This window comes from Phyllobates terribilis, unplaced genomic scaffold (genome assembly GCF_046119375.1).
Source record: "Phyllobates terribilis strain yellow unplaced genomic scaffold, ASM4611937v1 Scaffold_7__3_contigs__length_470593459, whole genome shotgun sequence".
NCBI lineage: Eukaryota > Metazoa > Chordata > Amphibia > Anura > Dendrobatidae > Phyllobates > Phyllobates terribilis.
The window spans coordinates 188,498,202-188,524,541 of NW_027362767.1; the positions used below are offsets into that span (position 1 = coordinate 188,498,202).

The window sequence follows — 26,340 nt, forward strand, 5'->3', positions numbered from 1 at the left end:
ACCCAAACTATAGTGCACACCCATATAGTGAGAAAAAAAGGGGGGGGGATATACAGGTGCTGTCATGGGTTCTGGAAAAACTGGCTGCAGGTAAGTAACCTTACTGTTTTCCCGTCACCCATGACAGCACACCTGAGAGACTTTTGGAGAATCTGAAAAACCTTAGGGAGGGCCCACCACCTGAAGCAACCTTCTACCAAAGGTTAAGTCAGTCAAGTAGGACAGATCCAGCCTATAGTGCTTAAAGAAGGTGGATGGTGTGGACCAAGTTGCAGCCTTACATATCTGGTCTATTGATACCTCTGTTCTTTCTGCCCATGAGGTCGCCACAGCTCTGGTGGAGTGAGCCTTGATAGCATCCGGGATCAGAGCACCAATAGACGAGTAGGCTACACTAATGGCTGCCCTAAGCCACCTTGCGATGGTACATTTTGTCACCCTGTAACCTTTTCTACTGAACAGGCATTGATCATTCCTCCACTGACTAGTCATGGACATATATTGTAATAGTGCCCGCCTGACATCTAGAATATGATATATTGTTTCTCCTAAGTTTTTAGGAATGCTGCAAAATGAAGGTAAGAATTTCTTGAGTACGATGAAATCTGTACTGGACGCCAGTATAATTCTATCCTCATATATTTGCGTATATGGAGGGTTCACTGAAAGGGCCTGCAAGTCACTCACCCTACGAGCTGATGTTAACGCTACCAATATAATGGTCTTGAGAGTAAGCAATTTTGCTGATAGCTCCTGTATAGATTCAAATGGGTCTTTAGTTAGTGCATTCAGCACCAAATTCAGATCCCACAGGGTAATTCTGGGAACCTGAAGTGGCATGGATCTGTTGCAGGCATTCATGAACCTTGAAACGAACTTACCAGCCAGGTTACAACTATACAATGCTCCCAGTGCACCTGCACTTTAAGTGTTAAGTGGCCAAATCCAGGTGGTACCCTTTTTGTAGGAACTCTAAGAAGATGGGGACTATCGGAGGCTTTCCACTTAATGGGGCTCCTAAAAATTCCAGGAATTTCTTCCATTTCCTGCCATAAATTTTAGTTGTTATGGGCTTCCTACTGTTCAGCAGGGTGGAAACTACGCCTGGAGCTCAATAGTACCCTCTCAAATTCCAAGCTGCAAGATGGAAACCTTTGACTTGTGAGTGGAATACTGGCCATTGTATAAGAAGGTCCGGCCTCTCCAGCAGGATCCAAGTTTCTGATAGGGACATTAGTCTTAGTAGGGAAAATCAAGGTCTTTTCGGCCAAAAGGGGACAACTAGAATTATTCTCGCCTGATTCCTCCCTACTACTGGAATTATCACTATTGGAGGAAAGGCATAGCCTATTTTGAAATTCCAGGGCACCTGGAGGGCATCCACTGCGTATGTTTTTTCTACCTTTCTGTTGGATTTGTTGGTGAACAGATCTATCTATGACAATCCCCATAGCTGGACTATCTGCTGTAATACCCCGGGGTTCAGGACCCATTATCCCCTGTTTCAACTTATTGCGGCTTAGAAAGTCTGCCTTTGTGATTTCTACCCCCCTTATGTGTAATCCAGTTAGGGACAGAAGATATTCTGCCATCTGAAAAAGCCTGTCTGCCACTATCATTAGGGAGTGAGACCTTGTCCCCCCCTTTGTGATTTATGTATGCTACTGTTGCTTGGTTGTCTGACATAATTCGGACTTGGTGACCCCTACTGAGATATAGAAAGCCTTCTAGAGCATTCCCCACTGTCCATAATTCTTTTAAGTTTGACGACTTTCCTTTCTCGGGGCCCTTCCAAGATCCCTGGATTGTATGGTCCCCTAGATGAGCCCCCCCAGCCAGAGTTGCTTGCATCGGTCGTCATTATATTGTTCACTAGTGTAGACCACTGCATCCCCGATGTTAACCGCCATATTCCATACCAGGTCCCCATCAAGGATAGGAAGCCAACTGAAGCGATGGAGAGGTACCGCCCTTTTATTTCAGAAGGTTTCCGGTCCTTGGTGGGCGGATCCCTCTCTCATGTGGTGCTGTCATGGGTGAAGGGAAAATCATCTTGTTTTTAATCCAGAATAAAGAAGAAAATGGCTATTGATACGACATCCATTTTTATAAAGCAACAATTAAAAAATGATGCAAAGAAAAATACAAATGTCCTATGTTAGTAGGAACGGATGTCATGAAAATGGGGTCCGTTTTCTTTTTATGAGCACACTGTGTGAAATGTGCAGGTCCGACCCTAATAATGGAGGATAGTCGCGCAGGTTACAATTCTTTGCATTCGCTTGCTTCAGTCTGTACACAATTTATTTGGCAGCATACAAGGCAGAACATACGCCTGACTGCAGAAGCCCCACCTCGGACAGAAGAGGAGATCTGACAGATTTAGAACATATTTGAAAAATCATTCAGCTTAAGGACTTTTAGTGGAGAATATCTGTAAATTGCTTAAGTGTGTAGCAAATGAATAATAAACTTGATAAAGAAATTGAGAGAATACCTTGTAAAAGTCCCTGGGCTCCCCTGATTCTGCCGTTCTCTTCTGTGTCGCTAGATTGCAGAGATATTTACATTTGTTGCTTTTGGTGCTCAGTATGTGACATCTCTGATTACTTTTCACCTGGGCGTTTCTTCAGTCCTCTCTGGGGGCGTGCGCTTTCACCTCTCCCGTGCTGTGATTTGCAGTGTCTAGGAGGGAGGGGTGAAGGCGCATGCCCCAGAGAACACTGTGAAGAAACGCCCAGTTGCACTTCAAACAGAGATTTCACATATTGCGCACCAAAAGGGACAAATCTGATTATTTCTGCAATGGAGCGACGCATTGCAAAACGGAAAAGAGCAGCAGAATCAGGGGAGCTCTGAGATTTTTACAAGCCATTTAAAAGGAACTTGTGATTTCCCCAAACGCTTTTAACCTGCAGATATGCGGTAGTTTGCAGGTTAATAGCGATACAATGCTGTCCAGTTGCAGTACTGAAAATTAACTTTCTTCATCCTTACTTTCAGTAATAGAGATGTGTCAGAACAGCTGCAGTCTTTGCTCACAGCACTATTACCGGCAGCTGTAAGAGCGAGGCGGCACTCTGACAGCTTGCTATGCACATATGCATTGAGTACTAAGCAGTGACTGTAGCTGCCCTGTGCCCGCCACTATGACTAAAAGCCGGGCAGCTCATGGGAGGAACAAAGTTCATTTTCTCCTGGCAGCCGCGTTTTCAGTAAGGTGGTCGTAAAGCATTGTAAAGCTATTAACCAGAAGATTAACCCCAATCGCGTTTCAGGACAGGTTCCTTTTAATATACTTTTTGAGCAAGTGCCAGGTACTCTTTACACAGTTGGAGCTTAATCCACCTTCAACAATACGGTGCTTGAAGGGTTCACTGATAGTTGTAAGACGAAAGTTGCATTGAAGCCCCCGTACTCGTGCCGTGTAGGGAGCAGCTGGGTCAGGTAACACTTGTCTTTACAAGCTAGTCCTTTCCAGAGCACGCCGCTTGACAAGGTGAACCGCCGAGTACCGCCTATCTCTTGGCGATTCGTCACAGACACTGCCAGAGATCCTCCAGTAAGGGGCTTTTCCCACAATTCAAAGTTGTCCACCTGGAAGAACACATTTATATTAAGTTCCATTATTGAAAAAAAAAATGCAATATTTCTAACAAATGACAAAAGCATTAAGACTCCGTTCACACAACATCTGAGATGATGCATGTGACTCTGGAGTGCAGCAGCTCTTCCTCTTATCTACTATGATAAAAGCGGGTGGATCGAGGATCGCTCGCCCTCGGCCATTACTGGGATTCCTGGAATGTAAGTGGCTCAGTTTATTTGGTGGTGCATGCTCACCGGAAAACCTTCCGATTTATAGAGCAGGTTCCATACCAAACTTTTTGTTCTTTTTTCTCTTGTAGAAAAAAGTTTTGTAGACATCAGGTGGAGAAAATCTTTTATAAAGCTAGGAGCTAATTATCATAGATGGGTGTTCCGCTTTATACAAATTATCACTCATCCACTGGATGCTGATAACGTTAAGGCCCCATACACAGAGAACTGTCGGCCGTATGATACATTAACAGGACGATGTACCAACAGTCATCTCGGCCGTCTCGCCAACACCTGTCTTCTCTAAAAGAAAGCGGACGGTAGACATCTCTGCTGGCAGCTTATATCCGGGAGAGCAAAGCGACTGGCATTTTGAAATTGGACATGTCCGATCTACATCTCCTCCGACAATCTGTTGGTGGCTGCTGGACACATAGTGGCTTGTAAACTCTTTTTGTAGCCGGAGAAGAGTCTTTCAATTCTTTTTTGAGGGATTTTCATCCATTCTTCCTTGGAAAATTCCTCCAGTTCTGTAAGATTCCTGGGGCGTCTTGCATCCTCTGCTATATTGAGGTCTAGCCACAGATTTTCAATGATGTTCAGATCAGGGGACTGTGAGGGCCATTGTAAAACCTTCAGCTAGCGCCTTTTGATACTTAAAAAGGCGCCAGCTGAAGGTTTTACAATGGCCCTCACAGTCCCCTTTTACTGCAAAAGCCCAGTCACAAAAGCAAAGAAAATAGTCATCCTGCCAGTCCCATTTTTTTTTTGCTTTACTTGGTTATTTTTTTGGGGCCTCTTTTCGCTTGTCTTCATCCACTCAAAGTGTGGCAATATTCTTCATTTTATTTATCTATTGTGAATTTGGACGTTTAGGACCATTATCCATCTGTAGAATCAGCCGCTTTTCATCTTCAGCTTTTTTTTTTACAGATGGTGTTATGTTTGCATCAAGAATTTGTTGAAATTTCATTGAATCCATTCTTCCCTCTACCTGTGAAATGTTCCCCGTGCCACTGGTTGCAACACAACCCCAAAGCGTAATTGATCCACACATACCTTTGATCATTGTGTCCAAACAGTTCTATTTTAACCTCATCGGTCCACAGGACTTGTTTCCAAAGTGCATCAGCTTGTTTAGATGTTCTTTTCCATACTTCTGACGCTGAACATTACGGTGAGGATGCAGGAGAGGTTTTCTTCTGATGACTCTTCCATGAGTACAAAGGAAATGCGTCATCTTTAACTTTAGCCCTTTTATAGATTATTTCACGTTCAACTTGCTTAACTGTTTACAAATACAGCAATTTTCACCAGGGGTTCCCAAACTTTTACATGCCACTGTATTTAAGTTTTTCTGTGATGCGGTTTATGTGGAGTGAAATAAACCAGCCAGACTTTTAAAAAGAAGCGGTTCCTGTGATGCCTCATTCCGCAGCCAAATGAGTAGCATTGTTACACCCCATACAAAAAGTGTTGGCAGCGTGTCGGTCCAGCCACTCGGCTCCCCACCGATCTTCTAAAGGTGCACCCTTTGCAACCAATTCATCCACAGCCACAACCAGGGGGAGCTTAAAAGAGCACTAGACATGCAACTGCCCTGACGCATCGCTCGTCAGTCTTCATCACAGCCCTACATTGTGACCGGAGCAGCAGGACGCTTGGGCAACCAGCAGCGCTCTATTCAACTCCTCATTGGATGGAAGGGGCTGGCTGATATTTTGTTTAAAGCCTCGAAATGTAGTAAACAATGTAGTCCTATTAATCTGGTTTCTATAATACATGATGATATTGATCTCACAGCGTGCTCCGTCCTACATTACCTTCAGCAATCTGTATCCCTGAGCACCAAGAGAGTCTTGGTTAATTGCAATCACCTCCTGGTTTTGCAAAAGGGCTTTGGATCTCGGATTGATGTCTCGCAAATCATTAGACATTAGTAATGGAGCAGCCATGATGGACCAGAGAGCCATTTGTGTGACTTCTTGATCCCAACTTAAGCCAAAGTTACCGATCACAAGCTGTTAAATAACCAAAAAAGAAACAGGAAAAACGATGAGAACAACAACATGATGTAAAGGAGAACAAAGGAGTACAAGTATTATATTATATTAGTAACTTGAATATAGTTTAATGGGAATCTGTCAGCAGCATTTTACCTCCCAAACTATATGTGCACGTAGCTCTTGCAAGTCCAAAAATACCTTTACATGCTGGTCTGTTACTCCATTACTGAGAAATCTGTATTTGAATCAATGTGCAAATAAAGCTGATGTGCTTTTGACGTGGAAGCACGTCGCAAGCCTTTGTCACTCCAGCTCTACTTCCCATGATCATTGGTTGTGTGACTTCAAACAGTAGGAGGCGGCGCTGAGCGTAAATTACAGCCAAAGTACAATAGACTTGGGAAGTGCTTCCACGAGCTGAAAGCACTTCAGCCCCATTTTCATATTGCTTCTCAGTAATGGACCGACTGGCCATGTAAACATGCTGCCGGACTTGTCTTTGGAAGAGCTACATGTGCATATCGGACATCCTGCTGACAGGTTCCCTTTAATGATGTAAAAAGAAATAGATTCTGGGAGATCTGAAGAGAGTGAATTACTTAATCAGCTATTTGCTGACCATGTCTGGGTCGTTCCAGGCTCCCGGCCCGGCGGCAGGAACCAGCTCATCTTGTAAAGCTGCAGTGAAGTCTATCACAAACTTCAGACTTGTCCAAGAGTCTTGAATATCGTCAAAATTTCTCCAGGAGTTACAGTACTCGGCGACTTCAGTGTAATTCACCTACAGGGCGGAAAAGTGTAAGAATAAGCACAAATTCTGCTAATGACAGCGAGGGGTGCGCGTGATAATCACTCAGGCCGAGGAGGGAATGGCCGCTCCTCCTGCCCCAAAGAAAGTCCTAGCACCTCGTACCCGGACACTGATATATGCAGCAGAGGAATCCAAGGCGCAAGGATGGAGGAATCATGGAATAAAATAATTGTTATTGTGTATATGCAAATCACAACACAACATAATGGACAACGCTACCGGCCTCACCAACACTACCCACCTCACCGGCGCCACCCGCCTCACCAACGCTACCCATCTCACCAATGCTTCCCGTCTCACCAACGCCACCTACCTCACCAACGCTACCCACGTCAACAACGCTGCCCGTCTCACCAATGCCGCCCATCTTAACGACAAAGCCAACCACCTCAACGTCAGTCGCTTCAACGACAATGCTGCCTTCCTCACCGACAATGCTGCCCGCCTCACCGACGCCATCCGCCTCAACAACGCTACGCACGTCATCAACAACAAAGCTGCCGGTCTCACCAATGCTGCCCGTCTCAACAACAAAGCCAACCACCTCAAAGTCAGTCGCTTCAACGACAATGCTGCCTGCCTCACCAACAATGCTGCCCGCCTCACCAACGCTACCCGTCTAATCAATGCTGCCCATCTCAAAGACAAAGCCAATCACCTCAACGTCGGTAGCTTCAACGACAATGCTGCCTGTCTCACCAACAATGCTGCCCGCCTCACTGACAATGCTGCCTGTCTCACCGACAATGCTGCCCGCCTCACCAACGCTACCCGTCTAACCAATGCTGCCCATCTCAAAGACAAAGCCAACCACCTCAACGTCGGTCGCCTCACCGACAATGCTGCCCGCCTCACCGACAATGCTGCCCGCCTCACCAACGCTACCCGTCTAACCAATGATGCCCATCTCAAAGACAAAGCCAATCACCTCAACGTCGGTAGCTTCAACGACAATGCTGCCTGTCTCACCAACAATGCTGCCCGCCTCACCGACAATGCTGCCCGCCTCACCAACGCTACCCGTCTAACCAATGCTGCCCATCTCAAAGACAAAGCCAACCACCTCAACGTCGGTCGCCTCACCGACAATGCTGCCCGCCTCACCAACGCTACCCGTCTAACCAATGATGCCCTTCTCAACGTCGGTTGCTTCAGCGACAATGCTGCCTGCCTCAACTAGGGGTATATGGCCGAAAATTATGTCAGACAGTCTCACTGTGATGACGTCTGCATCATTTCACATTTTGCGGGGCTTTGGACATAAGCCTTAACATAGCCACTGCTAAAATGCCATGTGAACATTGCTAATGGGTGCAAATAGGCGTCTACAAAGAGCAATGTGCTGAAATAATTATAATTACGTAGCGAAGATGAACTAAAGTGCACCGAGCAGATTACATGTATATTTTTGCTATTTACTTCTTGCAAACAGGTATAAATATATCAGCATTATGCTGATAACAGTCAATATCACAGATCGTCAGCAGGCGAGCTCGGCCCTCACTGCTTTTGGCATCTGTCAATTTGTGTGTTATTCTGCAATGACTATTGTTTGTACAAGTCCCCGCTAAAATGTAAAGTGCTGCGGAAAGCAGTGGCATGTAAAAGTTTGTGCACCCCTGGTAAAAATTACTGTTATTATGAACAGTTAAGCAAGTGGAAGATGAAATGATTTTTAACCAGTTCCCGTCAGCCCACTGTACATAAACGTCGGTGCTTGCTGGGCTCTGCAGTGCCGACGTTTATGAATGGTTGGCGGGCTCTCAGCGCTCAGGACCCCCATGCAAGGGCTGTGATTCCGATGCAGAGCGACAGCTCTGACAGGTGACATCATCGGATCCTGATTGGATCAGGTCCCCATGATGTTAACCCGTTCCTATCTTCTAGATGTCGCGATAAAAGATAGAGAAAGACAGTTTTTCTGTGATCGACACACTCATAACGCGGGAATCCCGCTGCAGAACGCTGGCTGTGACCCCTGACCTCATCAAGACCTGATTGGTTCAGGTCTCGATGATGTCAGCATCATGCCAGCCAATGGGAAAGTTTGTTGTAGCAGCTAACATTCCTGGGCGATCGACCTCTTAAATACAGTGCTTCTCTTCAGATCTCCTGTCAGTGAGAGATCAGAGGAGAAACAGTGTCACAAGTGCTGCTGACATAGTTTGGTACTGTGAAAAAAAAACAAAGAAAGTTAGAGCTACCGTCGGCCCAGGGTTAGGGTTAGAGTTAGCCCAGGGTTAGGGTTAGACTACGGTTAGGGTTAGACTACGGTTAGAGTTAGACTACGGTTAGAGTTAGACTACGGTTAGAGTTAGACTACGGTTAGAGTTAGACTACGGTTAGAGTTAGACTACGGTTAGAGTTAGACTACGGTTAGAGTTAGACTACGGTTAGAGTTAGACTACGGTTAGAGTTAGACTACGGTTAGAGTTAGACTACGGTTAGAGTTAGACTACGGTTAGAGTTAGACTACGGTTAGAGTTAGACTACGGTTAGAGTTAGACTACGGTTAGAGTTAGACTACGGTTAGAGTTAGACTACGGTTAGAGTTAGACTACGGTTAGAGTTAGACTACGGTTAGAGTTAGACTACGGTTAGAGTTAGACTACGGTTAGAGTTAGACTACGGTTAGAGTTAGACTACGGTTAGAGTTAGACTACGGTTAGAGTTAGACTACGGTTAGAGTTAGACTACGGTTAGAGTTAGACTACGGTTAGAGTTAGACTACGGTTAGAGTTAGACTACGGTTAGAGTTAGACTACGGTTAGAGTTAGACTACGGTTAGAGTTAGACTACGGTTAGAGTTAGACTACGGTTAGAGTTAGACTACGGTTAGAGTTAGACTACGGTTAGAGTTAGACTACGGTTAGAGTTAGACTACGGTTAGAGTTAGACTACGGTTAGAGTTAGACTACGGTTAGGCTTGATCAGAATTGTTTTACCAATAATTTGATAGTAGCCTCATCAGTCAGTCTCGTCAAAAAATGTGAAAACAAATAAAATGTGGGTCAGTCGTATCCTGCAGAGGCGGCGTCTGCCCTGTTATGTTCTGACAGTGATGAAAGAGCAATGTCAGATGGAGATGTGGATTTCGAGGGCTTTAGTTGCAGCGACAGTGATAGCTCAGAAATGAGCAGTGATTCTGGTCCATCCAACACAAGGACCAGTACAAGAGGGGCAAATAACCACTGGAGAAAGGTCTCCAGATCAGGGAACGATGCCCAGTACAAGCGCTGTCCCTGGTGCTAGTGAACTGGCGCAGGACAATGTACAATGGGCTTTACCACTGGATGTAGCATTTCCCAGATGGAGGCTTCGGATTCGGATGCTCCATTCATCCCTGATTTAGATGTCATTCCTGGTATAAGTGTGGAGGTGGAAGATTTTAGACCACTTATTATTTTTATTTGTTTAGGACAGACAGCTAGATCATATTGTCCTGGACACAAATTCATAATGCTCCCAATTTATCAGCCAGAATCCCGATCCTATTATGTTAGGGAAAATTTATGGACACCAACTAATGTCCCTGAAATTAAAAATTTTTTAGGACTTACATTTGCCATGGGGCTTGTTAAAAAAACGAGCTGGTCCACAAGACACCCCTAATGTTTTCTGCCATTCTTCCTAGGACCCGCTATTAAATGATCATGAGATTTTGGCATTTTAACGACAATAGTCCATGTCTGCCCAGAAATGCCCCATAACATGACAGACTACATAACATCAGACCCATCATCGAAGACTTGACTGAAAAGTTCTTAAGGCTCTCCACCCCAACACAAGACATTTCTATAGAGGAGTCCCTCATAAAACTCAAAGGAAGGCGACACCTCAAGCAATTTATCCCATCTAAGAGGGCAAGGCTCGGAATAAAACTCTATAAAATGTGCGAGAGTTCAACCGGATACACATCCGCTTTTCACATTTCTGAGGAGAAAGCTAGCCAGCTAAACCCACCCGGATGTCCTACTTATCTGGGGACATCTGGGGAAATTATTTGGGAGCTAATGAGTCCATTTATTACAAAAATGCTATAATCTATATGTGGACAATTACTACACCAGCATACCCCTATTTAAAAGTCTGGTTGAACTCAATACAGGGGCTTGTGGGACCATTCGTAAAAACAGTCAGGGGTTTCCACAATCATTGGTCAATGAAAAGTTCCAGGGGGCTCTACGCAATGGAGAGCTGCTTGCCATCAAGTATAGGGATAAGAAGGATATTTTTGTCCTCAGCTCGATCCACACAGATGCCACAAGGGCCACTGTAGACCTAGGATCCACCACTCCAAAGCACAAACCTGTCAGTCATTGACTACAACACATGGGGGGTGTGGACCTTGAGGACCAGGTTCTACAGCCATAACAGGTATCAAGGAAGTCCTAGACCTGTGTGTGAATTGCACCCTACTGCAAGTTTCATCTGTGTGCAGTTTTAATGCTGGGTAGTCGCCCCTCCAGTGAGAGTGAGTGAGGGCGATTGTTCATTAGCATTCTGCACCTGTGTTACCTCCTTCTAACAAAAGGGGGCCGGCCGTGTCCTGGTGTGCATTTTTTCTTGAAACCTTGGCTGGTGAGTACCATTGCCTTTTGCTATTTTCTAAAAGTCCTAGACCTGGTATAAAGAAGGTAGTCATTCTTTTGTTGCAGGTGACAATTTTTGCTTTCCAAAAAAGCAGGAAATTCAGACACTTTCCTTGATTATCAGGAAAATATAATTGAAAATCTTGTTTTTGAAAATGTTGGCCCCGCTCATCCATTAGAATCCAAGGATGTGGAAAGACTCACTGAGCGACACTTTATAGCACTCATCCAGCAACAGAAACAAGAAGGAAACCGGAGAAGAAGTCATGTATGTACCAAGAGAGGCACGAGGCGTGATATTGCCCACAATGCCCATCGTTACCAGCCAAATGCCTCACGCAGAACCACGTATTTAAACTGTATGAATTCATCCCATGTTGTCATTTATTTAGTGACTGACACAGTCGAGTGGAGCTCGCTGAACAATCTCCAGGGGTGTGAGGGAGCGATTCTCTAGAATCTAAAAATCATCCATGGAGTTAAAATGGTCACTAAACCCATAGATGAATTCCCAGAATCGGGGGGGGGGGGGGGGTAATTCTGCTGTTCGGACACTTAGCATCTCTGAAAAGTGCCGAAGGAACAGGTGTGTGTATGTGAGAAACATGTCCCACTATGTATCCCCCCCTGCCTCTCCTGACGCATATGTAGTGAGACATGTTTCCCACACACCGGAGCATTGTCCTTCTGCCACACTGCATTGACGCGCCCTTGTGGGATTCCAGGACCTCAATAACTTTGCTTTTCAAAGTTACCATTGCTTAATGTCCCCACTTGTTATTCATTGTATCTTTGGCATTTCTAGCATTTCTTTTTTGTCATTGGCTGTTCCTTTGTCACACCTCCATGTGATCTATACCCTCTCTCTTTATGGAATGGATGCCTTTTGGCTTCTACGTCTGCCAGATCTATACCCTCTCTCTTTATGGAATGGATGTCTTTTGGCTTCTACATCTGCCAGTTCCCTTCTGATATTATTACTTTGTTAAGTTCTTATTGGTTATTCTTATCTTACAGGCACAATCGGCATTTGAATAGGACCACTTATGCTTGAAAAAAAGTGACCCCCTACTGGGCAACTTTACATATGAGCTTGATGTATGTATGTAATATCTATGGGTCTATTATTTCTGTGACCTTATTTAATATAGTTTTTATATTCTCTATTGATACAGATAACCTTGATGAAGGCGATTAGCTGAAAGGAAACGTTCCGTTGGTTATTATCTCAGTATGGTCACTCTTTTGGAATAAACCTAATTTCTGAATGATATACAGCTGTTTTTTCACTTATTAGTGCCGGAGGTTATTATTGGATTATTTTCCTTCTGAGCACAGTTTTTTTTGTGAGCTGTGTGAACCTTTGATGCTTTTCTGAATGATTCTAAACACACATCAAAATCCACAATCGATGACATCAAAAGACACAAGCTGAAGGTTTTACAATGGCCCTCACAGTCCCCTGATCTGAACATCATTGAAAATCTGTGGCTAGCCCTCAAAATAGCAGAGGAGGCAAGACTCCCCAGGAATCTCACAGAACTGGAGGAATTCTCCTAGGAAGAACGGATGAAAATCCCTCAAATAACAGTTCAAAGACTCTCGTCTGGCTACAAAAAGCATTTACAAGCTGTGATAGGTACTAACCATGCAGGGTGTCACAAGCTGCGATAGGGACGAACCATGCAGGGTGCCACAAGCTGTGATAGGTACTAACCATGCAGGGTGTCACAAGCTGTGATAGGTACTAACCATGCAGGGTGTCACAAGCTGTGATAGGTACTAACCATGCAGGGTGTCACAAGCTGTGATAGGTACTAACCATGCAGGGTGTCACAAGCTGTTATAGGTACTAACCATGCAGGGTGTCACAAGCTGTGATAGGTACTAACCATGCAGGGTGTCACAAGCTGTTATAGGTACTAACCATGCAGGGTGTCACAAGCTGTTATAGGTACTAACCATGCAGGGTGTCACAAGCTGTGATAGGTACTAACCATGCACGGTGTCACAAGCTGTGATAGGTACTAACCATGCAGGGTGTCACAAGCTGTGATAGGTACTAACCATGCACGGTGTCACAAGCTGTGATAGGTACTAACCATGCACGGTGTCACAAGCTGTGATAGGTACTAACCATGCAGGGTGTCACAAGCTGTGATAGGTACTAACCATGCAGGGTGTCACAAGCTGTGATAGGTACTAACCATGCAGGGTGTCACAAGCTGTGATAGGTACTAACCATGCAGGGTGTCACAAGCTGTGATAGGTACTAACCATGCAGGGTGTCACAAGCTGTGATAGGTACTAACCATGCACGGTGTCACAAGCTGTGATAGGTACTAACCATGCAGGGTGTCACAAGCTGTGATAGGTACTAACCATGCAGGGTGTCACAAGCTGTGATAGGTACTAACCATGCAGGGTGTCACAAGCTGTGATAGGTACTAACCATGCAGGGTGTCCATATTTTTGCATAGGCCCATTTCCCTTTTAGTAATTTTTAAAATGTAACATACCTTTTTCACATACCTTTGTTAAACGCCGAGCATAAAATGGCCACTCACAAGAATACAATATATTTCTTCCTGTACGGTTCAATGCTATAGACATGCGGCGGTAACCTGCAGAAATACAAGAAAAAGGCACCGGTAGGTTATAACTGCACAGCACAGGCTTCATGTGACAGGTAAGAAAGCTGGAGAAAGAGTCCAAATGTTCAGTGAGTACCGATGTCCTAGGCTCTGACCTGGCGACATATTCCTGTTCCAGCATCGGTAACTACATAATAAAGACCTTCTGCTCCTCCCACCTCAGGAGAACTTGCAGCACAATGTCTGTGTCTGCCTCCAGTTCCTCCCACCTCAGGAGAACTTGCAGCAGAATGTCTGTGTCTGCCTCCAGCTCCTCCCACCTCAGGAGAACTAACAGCACAATGTCTGTGTCTGCCTCCAGCTCCTCCCACCTCAGGAGAACTTGCTGCAGAATGTCTGTGTCTCCCTCCAGTTCCTCCCACCTCAGGAGAACTTGCAGCAGAATGCCTGTGTCTCCCTCCAGCTCCTCCCACCTCAGGAGAACTTGCAGCAGAATGCCTGTGTCTCCCTCTAGCTCCTCCCACCTCAGGAGAACTTACAGCAGAATGTCTGTGTCTGCCTCCAGCTCCTCCCACTTCAGGAAAACTTGTAGCAGAATATCTGTGTCTCCCTCCAGCTCCTCCCACCTCAGAAGAACTTACAGCAGAATGTCTGTGTCTCCCTCCAGCTCCTCCCACCTCAGGAGAACTTGCAGCAGAATGCCTGTGTCTCCCTCCAGCTCCTCCCACCTCAGGAGAACTTACAGAAGAATGTCTGTGTCTCCCTCTAGCTCCTCCCACCTCAGGAGAACTTACAGCAGAATGTCTGTGTCTGCCTCCAGCTCCTCCCACCTCTGGAGAACTTGCTGCAGAATGCCTGTGTCTCCCTCCAGCTCCTCCCACCTCAGGAGAACTTGCAGCAGAATGCCTGTGTCTCCCTCCAGCTCCTCCCACCTCAGGAGAACTTGCAGCAGAATGCCTGTGTCTCCCTCTAGCTCCTCCCACCTCAGGAGAACTTACAGCAGAATGTCTGTGTCTGCCTCCAGCTCCTCCCACTTCAGGAAAACTTGTAGCAGAATATCTGTGTCTCCCTCCAGCTCCTCCCACCTCAGGAGAACTTACAGCAGAATGTCTGTGTCTCCCTCCAGCTCCTCCCACCTCAGGAGAACTTGCAGCAGAATGCCTGTGTCTCCCTCCAGCTCCTCCCACCTCAGGAGAACTTACAGAAGAATGTCTGTGTCTCCCTCTAGCTCCTCCCACCTCAGGAGAACTTACAGCAGAATGTCTGTGTCTGCCTCCAGCTCCTCCCACCTCAGGAAAACTTGTAGCAGAATATCTGTGTCTCCCTCTAGCTCCTCCCACCTCAGGAGAACTTACAGCAGAATGTCTGTGTCTCCCTCCAGCTCCTCCCACCTCAGGAGAACTTGCAGCAGAATGCCTGTGTCTCCCTCCAGCTCCTCCCACCTCAGGAGAACTTACAGAAGAATGTCTGTGTCTCCCTCTAGCTCCTCCCACCTCAGGAGAACTTACAGCAGAATGTCTGTGTCTGCCTCCAGCTCCTCCCACCTCAGAAAAACTTGTAGCAGAATATCTGTGTCTCCCTCCAGCTCCTCCCACCTCAGGAGAACTTACAGCAGAATGTCTGTGTCTCCCTCCAGCTCCTCCCACCTCAGGAGAACTTGCAGCAGAATGCCTGTGTCTCCCTCCAGCTCCTCCCACCTCAAGAGAACTTACAGAAGAATGTCTGTGTCTCCCTCTAGCTCCTCCCACCTCAGGAGAACTTACAGCAGAATGTCTGTGTCTGCCTCCAGCTCCTCCCACCTCAGGAAAACTTGTAGCAGAATATCTGTGTCTCCCTCTAGCTCCTCCCACCTCAGGAGAACTTACAGCAGAATGTCTGTGTCTCCCTCCAGCTCCTCCCACCTTAGGAGAACTTGCTGCAGAAGAATGTCTTTGTCTCTCTCCAGCTCCTCCCACCTCAGGAGAACTTGCTGCAGAATGTCTGTGTCTGCCTCCAGCTCCTCCCACCTCAGGAGAACTTGCTGCAGAATGTCTGTCTGCCTCTAGCTCCTCCCACCTCAGGAGAACTTGCAGCAGAATGTCTGTGTCTGCCTCCAGCTCCTCCCACCTCAGGAGAACTTGCTGCAGAATGTCTGTCTCTCCCTCCAGCTCCTCCCACCTTAGGAGAACTTGCTGCAGAAGAATGTCTTTGTCTCTCTCCAGCTCCTCCCACCTCAGGAGAACTTGCTGCAGAATGTCTGTGTCTGCCTCCAGCTCCTCCCACCTCAGGAGAACTTGCTGCAGAATGTCTGTGTCTGCCTCCAGCTCCTCCCACCTCAGGAGAACTTGCTGCAGAATGTCTGTCTGCCTCTAGCTCCTCCCACCTCAGGAGAACTTGCTGCAGAATGTCTGTGTCTCCCTCCAGCTCCTCCCACCTCAGGAGAACTTGCAGCAGAATGTCTGTCTGCCTCTAGCTCCTCCTCCCCTTACCATAAAATGTTATAAGCACCAACTGTCATCTCCTATCTCAGTAATGTAAATGTCTCTCACACTGTATACAGGTTTTAGCTATGAATTGAGGAGGAACGATCCATACTGGAGGAGAAAGAAGCAGATTTCTATGGTAAGATATTACATAGTTACGTATATGTGCACTGTTGATTTATGAAACACGAATGATGAGGACGGTTAGGGCTAGTGCACACATTCAGTACTTGCAGCATTTTTTTTCAATGTGTTTTTTGTACGTAAAAAAGCTGCGTTTTACAGAAACAACAAAACTAATGAGATTTCTGAAATCTCATGCACATTGTTTTTTCCTTGCGCATTTTAAGCATCCATGCATTTTGTTCGAGTCAATTCTTTTAGCGTTTTTGCAGTCTTTACCCATTCAAATTAAATGAAAGCATAAAAAAGCAAGAAGGTAACAAATAATGCAAGTTAAAATATATGTATTATATGCTGCATTTTTCCTACAGAGATGCGTTTTTAGTGCAGAGGAATCAGTTACAAATACTGAACATGTGCAGAAACCCTCCATCGGACGTGTCAGGGGATGAGACCATGAGGTTACTGGTTCTGGACCCATCACTGGAATTATTTTTCATTTAAACTGATTAAATGCTCCTCCAATTGCCGCTGCTCTGCTGATTCTGCAACAGTTTTCCTTCTGTGCCCCTCAGTTCCAAAGTTGTGTCCTCAGGTAGTAAGAAGCAGATTCTCCCTTCGAGCTTCTCTGTGGGTGTTTGCTTTTTCTCCTCTTTGGCCACGGCCCCACGATCAGTATTTGGTCAGTATTTTTTCTCAGCAGTGGGAGAAAAGGCATAATAGAAAGAAGTCATCAATTCCCACTCCTGAGAAAGAATACTGACCGAATACTGATAGTGGGGCCGTGGTCTATGGCAGAAGTTCTTTATTACCTGGGGCAGAACTTTACAATGGAGGGAAATAAAAGAAAAACTCTACCCCAATCAGTAGACCAGCGGCGATTGCAGGGGGCGCGCAGTTGACATTTACTATTCCAGTGCAGGGTCCCCTTTACAGCCCCTCTGGATGCTTTTACAGACGGACCTCCTGAAGAACTCCTCTTCTAGAACATTAGAATGATACAAGATTTTCAGTCTCTCACCATCTTCTAGCTGCTCCAGACTCCCATAATTACAACCATCAAATTTCAGCAGATCGACTCCCCAGTCAGCGAAGGTTTGTGCGTCCACCTCATAGAAGCCCTGGCTCCCCGGATACCCAGCGCACGTCTGCTTCCCCACATCCTGGTATATTCCCAGCAGTAATCCACGAGCATGGACCTGGGGGGCGACGACAAGCACAGAGTGGTCTCTCAACATCTTGGGAACTTTGGCTCTTGCAATATAATTAAAAAAAAGTTATGTTTTATTTTTTTCGCTAGACAAATATACATACTTACATATATATATATATGTTCTGCATACACAGTACAGACCAAAAGTTTGGACACACCTCATTTAAAGGTTTTTCTGTATTTTCATGACTATGAAAATTGTACATTCACACTGAAGGCATCAAAACTATGAATTAACACATGTGGAATTATATACTTAACAAAAAAGTGTGAAACTACTGAAAATATGTCTTATATTCTAGGTTCTTCAAAGTAGCCACCTTTTGCTTTGATGACTGCTTTGCACACTCTTGGCATTCTCTTGATGAGCTTCAAGAGGTAGTCACCGGAAATGGTCTTCCAACAATCTTGAAGGAGTTCCCAGAGATGCTTAGCACTTGTTGGCCCTTTTGCCTTCGCTCTGCGGTCCAGCTCACCCCAAACCATCTCGATTGGGTTCAGGTCTGGTGACTGTGGAGGCCAGGTCATCTGGCGTAGCACCCCATCACTCCCCTTCTTGGTCAAATAGCCCTTACACAGCCTGGAGGTGTGTTTGGGGTCATTGTCCTGTTGAAAAATAAATGTTGGTCCAACTAAAAGCAAACCGGATGGAATAGCATGCCGCTGCAAGATGCTGTGGTAGCCATGCTGGTTCAGTATGCCTTCAATTTTGAATAAATCCCCAACAGTGTCATCAGCAAAGCACCCCCACACCATCACACCTCCTCCTCCATGCTTCACGGTGGGAACCAGGCATGTAGAGTCCATCCGTTCACCTTTTCTGCGTCGCACAAAGACACGGTGGTTGGAACCAAAGATCTCAAATTTGGACTTATCAGACCAAAGCACAGATTCCCACTGGTCTAATGTCCATTCCTTGTGTTCTTTAGCCCAAACAAGTCTCTTCTGCTTGTTGCCTGTCCTTAGCAGTGGTTTCCTAGCAGCTATTTTACCATGAAGGCCTGCTGCACAAAGTCTCCTCTAACAGTTGGTGAAGAGATGTGTCTGCTGCTAGAACTCTGTGTGGCATTGACCTGGTCTCTAATCTGAGCTGCTGTTAACCTGCGATTTCTGAGGCTGGTGACTCGGATAAGCTTATCCTCAGAAGCAAAGGTGACTCTTGGTCTTCCTTTCCTGGGGCGGTCCTCATGTGAGCCAGTTTCTTTGTAGGGCTTGATGTAGTGCTTGATGGTTATAGCAATCATTACTTTAAGATGGCGCTCAAGTGGCCATCTTAAAGTAACGATGGCCACTTGTTTTTCTTTACTTAGAATTTGTATTATGGCAAGAAAAAAGCAGCTAACAGTCTATTCAGTAGGACTATCAGCTGTGTATCCACCAGACTTCTGCACAACACAACTGATGGTCCCAACCCCATTTATAAGGCAAGAAATCCCACTTATTAAACCTGACAGGGCACACCTGTGAAGTGAAGACCATTTCCGGTGACTACCTCTTGAAGCTCATCAAGAGAATGCCAAGAGTGTGCAAAGCAGTCAAAGCAAAAGGTGGCTACTGTGAAGAACCTAGAATATAAGACATATTTTCAGTTGTTTCACACTTTGTTGTTAAGTATATAATTCCACATGTGTTAATTCATAGTTTTGATGCCTTCAGTGTGATATTATTGGGTTGTAGACATTGCAAATTCAGACTGAAGGCACAAACTATGAAGCAGCAGATATGGAAAGAAGTAAAAAGCATATATAAAACACAGCAGTATATGTTCTACCTTTCTCACAGTACCACTGCTACTCTGATGATAGCTTTACACCCCCTGGCATCTTCTTCAGGTTGTCAGCTGGAATGGCTTCCAACAGTCTTGAAGGAGTTCCCGGAGCACTTGTTGGCTGCTTTGCCTTCACTCTGTCGTCCAGCTCACCCCAAACCATCTCAATCAGGTGGAGGTTGGATGATTAAGAAGGCCATGTCATTTGATAAGGTGATTTATAGGTCACTGTATTGTTGTAACACAATTAATGGTCTCAACTAAGTATAAAGCAGATGGGATGGTGTGTGGTTACTGAACACTGGGGGAGACATGCAGTGCCTTCTGAAATACATCACCAACAGTGTCACCAGAAAAGCATTAGCACACCATCACACCTCCATATCTAAAAACCTTCTAGCAGTTTTCCAGATTGAGTGACCTTAATGTCTTAAAGTGCTGGTGGATGGTCATTTCTCTTTCCTTAGTTGGGTGGTTCTTCCCATCTTCTGGCTTAGAACAGTTGTGGTTGCGGCTCAGCGCCGCATGGAGCCGGGCCAGGGCAGCACCTGCAAAACACCTGGTGGTTTCAGACACGTTCTAATTCACAACTGAATTATTGACAAGACAACCGGTTCATTAGACGTCATTCCAGGTGACGACCCGATGAAGGTGCTTGAGAGAATGACGGGGCGTAAAGCCATCATCAGAGTAAATGGGGGGAGGGGGGATTCTGTAATTTTTATCATAGGTCACTTCACCTGTGAGAGACAATCTAAGAAAAAAATCCAGAAAATCACATTGTATGATTATTACATAATTAATTTTCATTTTACTGCATGAAATAAGTATTTGATACAACAGAAAAACAGGACTTACTGTTTGGTCCAGAAACCTTTGTTACAATTCCAGAGGTCAGACGTTTCCTGTAGTTCTTGACCAGGTTTGCAGACACTGCAGCAGGGATTTTGGCCCCCTCCTCCATACAGATCTTCTCCAGATCTTTCAGGTTTCGGAGCGGTCACTGGGCAAGATTCAGTTTCAGCTCCCTCGAAGGATTTTCTATTGGGTTCAGGTCTGGAGACTGGCTAGGCCACTCCAGGACCTTCTTACAGAGCCACTCCTTAGTTGCCCTGGCTGTGTGTTTCGGGTCATTGTCATGCTGGAAGACCGAGACATGACTCATCTTCAATGCTCTTACTGAGGGAAGAAGGTTGTTGGCCAAAATCTCACAATACATGACCCCATCCATCCTCCCTTCCGTACGGTGCAGTCGTCCTCTCCCCTTTGCAGAAAAGCACCCCAAAGTATGATGTTTCCCCCACCATGCTTCACGGTTGGGACGGTGTTCTTAGGGTTGTACTCATCATTCTTCTTCCAAATATGGTGAGTGGAGTTGAGACCAAAAAGTTCTATTTTGGTCTCATCTGACCACATGACCTTTTCCCATGCCTCCTCTGGATCATCCAAATAGTTGTGGGCTGATTCCGACCTCTCTCACAATCAAAGGAAGATTGACAGTCATCTTGTGTTTCTTCTATTTTCTAATAATTGGGGCCAACAATTGTTGCCTTCTCACCAAGCTGCTTGCCTATTGTCCTGTAGCCCATCCCAGCCTTGTGCAGGTCTACAATTTTCTCCCTCTTTGACAGCTGTTTGGTCTTGGCCATGGTGGAGAGGTTGGAGTGTGATTGTGTGGATAGGTGTCTTTTATACAGGTAATGAGTTCACACAGGTGTAATTAATACAGGTAATAAATTAATAAAGGTAGGAGGGCTTCTTAACAAAAAACTAACAGGTTTGTGAGAGACAGAATTCTTGATGGTTGGTAGGATATCAAATACTTATTTCACGCAAAAGCAAATTAATTATGTAAGAATCATACACTGATTTTCTGGTTTTTATTGTTAGATTCTGTCTCTCACAGGTGAAGTGACCTACGATAAACATTACAGACCCCTCCATTCATTGTAGATGGGAAAACTGCAAAACCGGCAGCGTATCAAATCCTTATTTTCCCCACTGTATAACTATAGGAAATACACAATTTGTGCCATGTTCTACAAACTAAAATTAGTAAGAAGTACTTCTCTACTGTAGAAAGTGTAAGAACACGCGGCTGACAAACTCTTGCTTCTTTGTAATTCCCTCCCTCGGCCTTTTCTGCCTGTGAGTGGCGCTATCACTGGCCGCTCACAGGCAGCACATGCCCCCCGCTGACGTCACGTCTATGCTTTGGCATATTTTAAATAGTAGTGAATAACCCTTTTAAGAGAAAAAGGCAAAAAGTCCTGCAAAAACAGAAAAACAAGTGAAAAACTATTATTAATATGATATGTTTTTAATAATAGTTTTTCATGGCACGTAGGTGTAATGCTTTGGTTTTAGACCATTCCAATAAATGATGTTTTTAAGAATATTTTTTCACTTGTTTTTCTAAAAAAATTTTTTTGCGGTAGCTGGACTATTTGCCTTTTTTCTCTTCATGTCAACTTACCTGAAACCGGAGACGGGATCTGCTCCTGCACCGCACCCCTTGTGGATCATTACCCGCACTGGGGGGCGAATGTGAACTTTGTGTTTTCTTTTGATGAGACAACCTTTTACCCCTTCAAAAGGGGAAAATAAAAAAGCCAGAATTATGACTTTTTGGCAGCTACATTATTGCAATTAAATGCAATAATGGGCGATAAAAACATTGTATGTACCTCGAAAATGTATCAGTAAAAACGTCAGCTGAGGGCAGAAAAAATAAACCCTCACCCGGCCCCAGATCCCGAAAACTCTCATATCTGCAGATATTAGATGAGTAGATGTAACTCACATAGTCGGCCAGTTTCTTGATGCCTCCAGGGAATCTGGTGGGATCTGCCTGCAGCCGATGGTACCCGTCCCTTTGTGTGGCCAGCCAGCAGTCGTCAATGCACAGGTATTTGTATCCAGCTTTTACCCATCCGTCCGCCACCATTATATCTGCCATCTGCATGAAGAGCTGTTCACTGGAAAACATACCATTACACTTATAACCCCGACACACAACAGAGGAACGCCTGAAGAGCTTATAACCCAAACACACAACAGAGGAACACCTGAAGAGCTTATAACCCCGACACACATGACAGAGGAACGTCTGAAGAGCTTATAACCCGGACACACACAACAGAGGAACGTCTGAAGAGCTTATAACCCAAACACACAACAGAGGAACACCTGAAGAGCTTATAACCCCGACACACACAACAGAGGAACGCCTGAAGAGCTTATAACCCCGACACACACAACAGAGGAACGCCTGAAGAGCTTATAACCCCGACACACACAACAGAGGAACGCCTGAAGAGCTTATAACCCCGACACATACAACAGAGGAACGCCTGAAGAGCTTATAACCCCGACACACACAACAGAGGAACGCCTGAAGAGCTTATAACCCGGACACACACAACAGAGGAACGTCTGAAGAGCTTATAACCCAAACACACAACAGAGGAACACCTGAAGAGCTTATAACCCCGACACATACAACAGAGGAACGCCTGAAGAGCTTATAACCCCGACACACACAACAGAGGAACGCCTGAAGAGCTTATAACCCCGACACACACAACAGAGGAACGCCTGAAGAGCTTATAACCCCGACACATACAACAGAGGAACGCCTGAAGAGCTAATAACCCCGACACACACAACAGAGGAACGCCTGAAGAGCTTATAACCCGACACACAACAGAGGAACGCCTGAAGAGCTTATAACCCAAACACACAACAGAGGAACGCCTGAAGAGCTTATAACCCGACACACAACAGAGGAACGCCTGAAGAGCTTATAACCCCGACACACACAACAGAGGAACGCCTGAAGAGCTTATAACCCCGACACACACAACAGAGGAACGCCTGAAGAGCTTATAACCCCGACACACACAACAGAGGAACGCCTGAAGAGCTTATAACCCCGACACACACAACAGAGGAACGCCTGAAGAGCTTATAACCCCGACACACACAACAGAGGAACGTCTGAAGAGCTTATAACCCGGACACACACAACAGAGGAACGTCTGAAGAGCTTATAACCCAAACACACAACAGAGGAACACCTGAAGAGCTTATAACCCCGACACACAACAGAGGAACACCTGAAGAGCTTATAACCCGGACACACACAACAGAGGAACGTCTGAAGAGCTTATAACCCCGACACACACAACAGAGGAACGCCTGAAGAGCTTATAACCCCGACACACACAACAGAGGAACGCCTGAAGAGCTTATAACCCCGACACACACAACAGAGGAACGCCTGAAGAGCTTATAACCCCGACACACACAACAGAGGAACGCCTGAAGAGCTTATAACCCCGACACACACAACAGAGGAAAGCCTGAAGAGCTTATAACCCCGACACACACAACAGAGGAACGCCTGAAGAGCTTATAACCCCGACACACACAACAGAGGAACGCCTGAAGAGCTTATAACCCCGACACACACAACAGAGGAACGCCTGAAGAGCTTATAACCCCGACACACACAACAGAGGAACGCCTGAAGAGCTTATAACCCCGACACACACAACAGAGGAACGCCTGAAGAGCTTATAACCCCGACACACACAACAGAGGAACCCCTGAAGAGCTTATAACCCCGACACACACAACAGAGGAACGCCTGAAGAGCTTATAACCCCGACACACACAACAGAGGAACGCCTGAAGAGCTTATAACCCCGACACACACAACAGAGGAACGCCTGAAGAGCTTATAACCCCGACACACACAACAGAGGAACGCCTGAAGAGCTTATAACCCCGACACATACAACAGAGGAACGCCTGAAGAGCTTATAACCCCGACACACACAACAGAGGAACGCCTGAAGAGCTTATAACCCCGACACACACAACAGAGGAACGCCTGAAGAGCTTATAACCCCGACACACACAACAGAGGAACGCCTGAAGAGCTTATAACCCCGACACACACAACAGAGGAACGCCTGAAGAGCTTATAACCCCGACACACACAACAGAGGAACGCCTGAAGAGCTTATAACCCGGACACACAACAGAGGAACGCCTGAAGAGCTTATAACCCCGACACACAACAGAGGAACGCCTGAAGAGCTTATAACCCCGACACACAACAGAGGAACGCCTGATGAGCTTATAACCCCGACACACACAACAGAGGAACGCCTGAAGAGCTTATAACCCCGACACACACAACAGACGAACGTCTGAAGAGCTTATAACCCCGACACACACAACAGAGGAACGCCTGAAGAGCTTATAACCCCGACACACACAACAGAGGAACGCCTGAAGAGCTTATAACCCCGACACACACAACAGAGGAACGTCTGAAGAGCTTATAACCCCGACACACACAACAGAGGAACGCCTGAAGAGCTTATAACCCCGACACACACAACAGAGGAACGCCTGAAGAGCTTATAACCCCGACACACACAACAGAGGAACGCCTGAAGAGCTTATAACCCCGACACACACAACAGAGGAAAGCCTGAAGAGCTTATAACCCCGACACACACAACAGAGGAACGCCTGAAGAGCTTATAACCCCGACACACACAACAGAGGAACGCCTGAAGAGCTTATAACCCCGACACACACAACAGAGGAACGCCTGAAGAGCTTATAACCCCGACACACACAACAGAGGAACGCCTGAAGAGCTTATAACCCCGACACACACAACAGAGGAACGCCTGAAGAGCTTATAACCCCGACACACACAACAGAGGAACGCCTGAAGAGCTTATAACCCCGACACACACAACAGAGGAACGCCTGAAGAGCTTATAACCCCGACACACACAACAGAGGAACGCCTGAAGAGCTTATAACCCCGACACACACAACAGAGGAACGCCTGAAGAGCTTATAACCCCGACACACACAACAGAGGAACGCCTGAAGAGCTTATAACCCCGACACACACAACAGAGGAACGCCTGAAGAGCTTATAACCCCGACACACACAACAGAGGAACGCCTGAAGAGCTTATAACCCCGACACACACAACAGAGGAACGCCTGAAGAGCTTATAACCCCGACACACACAACAGAGGAACGCCTGAAGAGCTTATAACCCCGACACACACAACAGAGGAACGCCTGAAGAGCTTATAACCCCGACACACACAACAGAGGAACGCCTGAAGAGCTTATAACCCCGACACACACAACAGAGGAACGCCTGAAGAGCTTATAACCCCGACACACACAACAGAGGAACGCCTGAAGAGCTTATAACCCGGACACACAACAGAGGAACGCCTGAAGAGCTTATAACCCCGACACACACAACAGAGGAACGCCTGAAGAGCTTATAACCCCGACACACACAACAGAGGAATGCCTGAAGAGCTTATAACCCCGACACACACAACAGAGGAATGCCTGAAGAGCTTATAACCCGGACACACAACAGAGGAACGCCTGAAGAGCTTATAACCCAAACACACAACAGAGGAACGCCTGAAGAGCTTATAACCCAAACACACACAACAGAGGAACGCCTGAAGAGCTTATAACCCAAACACACACAACAGAGGAACGCCTGAAGAGCTTATAACCCCGACACACACAACAGAGGAACGCCTGAAGAGCTTATAACCCCGACACACAACAGAGGAACGACTGAAGAGCTTATAACCCCGACACACATGACAGAGGAACGCCTGAAGAGCTTATAACCCAAACACAAAACAGAGGAACGCCTGAAGAGCTTATAATCCCGACACACACAACAGAGGAACGCCTGAAGAGCTTATAACCCAAACACACACAACAGAGGAACGCCTGAAGAGCTTATAACCCCGACACACACAACAGAGGAACGCCTGAAGAGCTTATAACCCCGACACACACAACAGAGGAACGCCTGAAGAGCTTATAACCCCGACACACACAACAGAGGAACGCCTGAAGAGCTTATAACCCAAA

At 46.0% G+C, this 26,340-nt stretch overlaps 1 protein-coding gene across 1 annotated transcript in view; it reads right to left on the bottom strand.

Moving 5' to 3' along the window:
* Positions 1 to 2,086: 2,086 nt before the first annotated feature.
* Positions 2,087 to 26,340, bottom strand: part of GLA (galactosidase alpha) — a 76,120-nt gene continuing 51,866 nt past the window's right edge. The window contains exons 2-7 of the mRNA XM_073639608.1: positions 22,192 to 22,366; positions 17,429 to 17,606; positions 13,761 to 13,852; positions 6,445 to 6,606; positions 5,643 to 5,840; positions 2,087 to 3,597 (exon numbers count right to left, since the gene is read on the bottom strand). Coding sequence (XP_073495709.1) covers positions 3,340 to 3,597; positions 5,643 to 5,840; positions 6,445 to 6,606; positions 13,761 to 13,852; positions 17,429 to 17,606; positions 22,192 to 22,366 — 1,063 coding nt within the window. The 3' untranslated portion in view covers positions 2,087 to 3,339. The remainder of the gene's footprint in view (positions 3,598 to 5,642; positions 5,841 to 6,444; positions 6,607 to 13,760; positions 13,853 to 17,428; positions 17,607 to 22,191; positions 22,367 to 26,340) is intronic.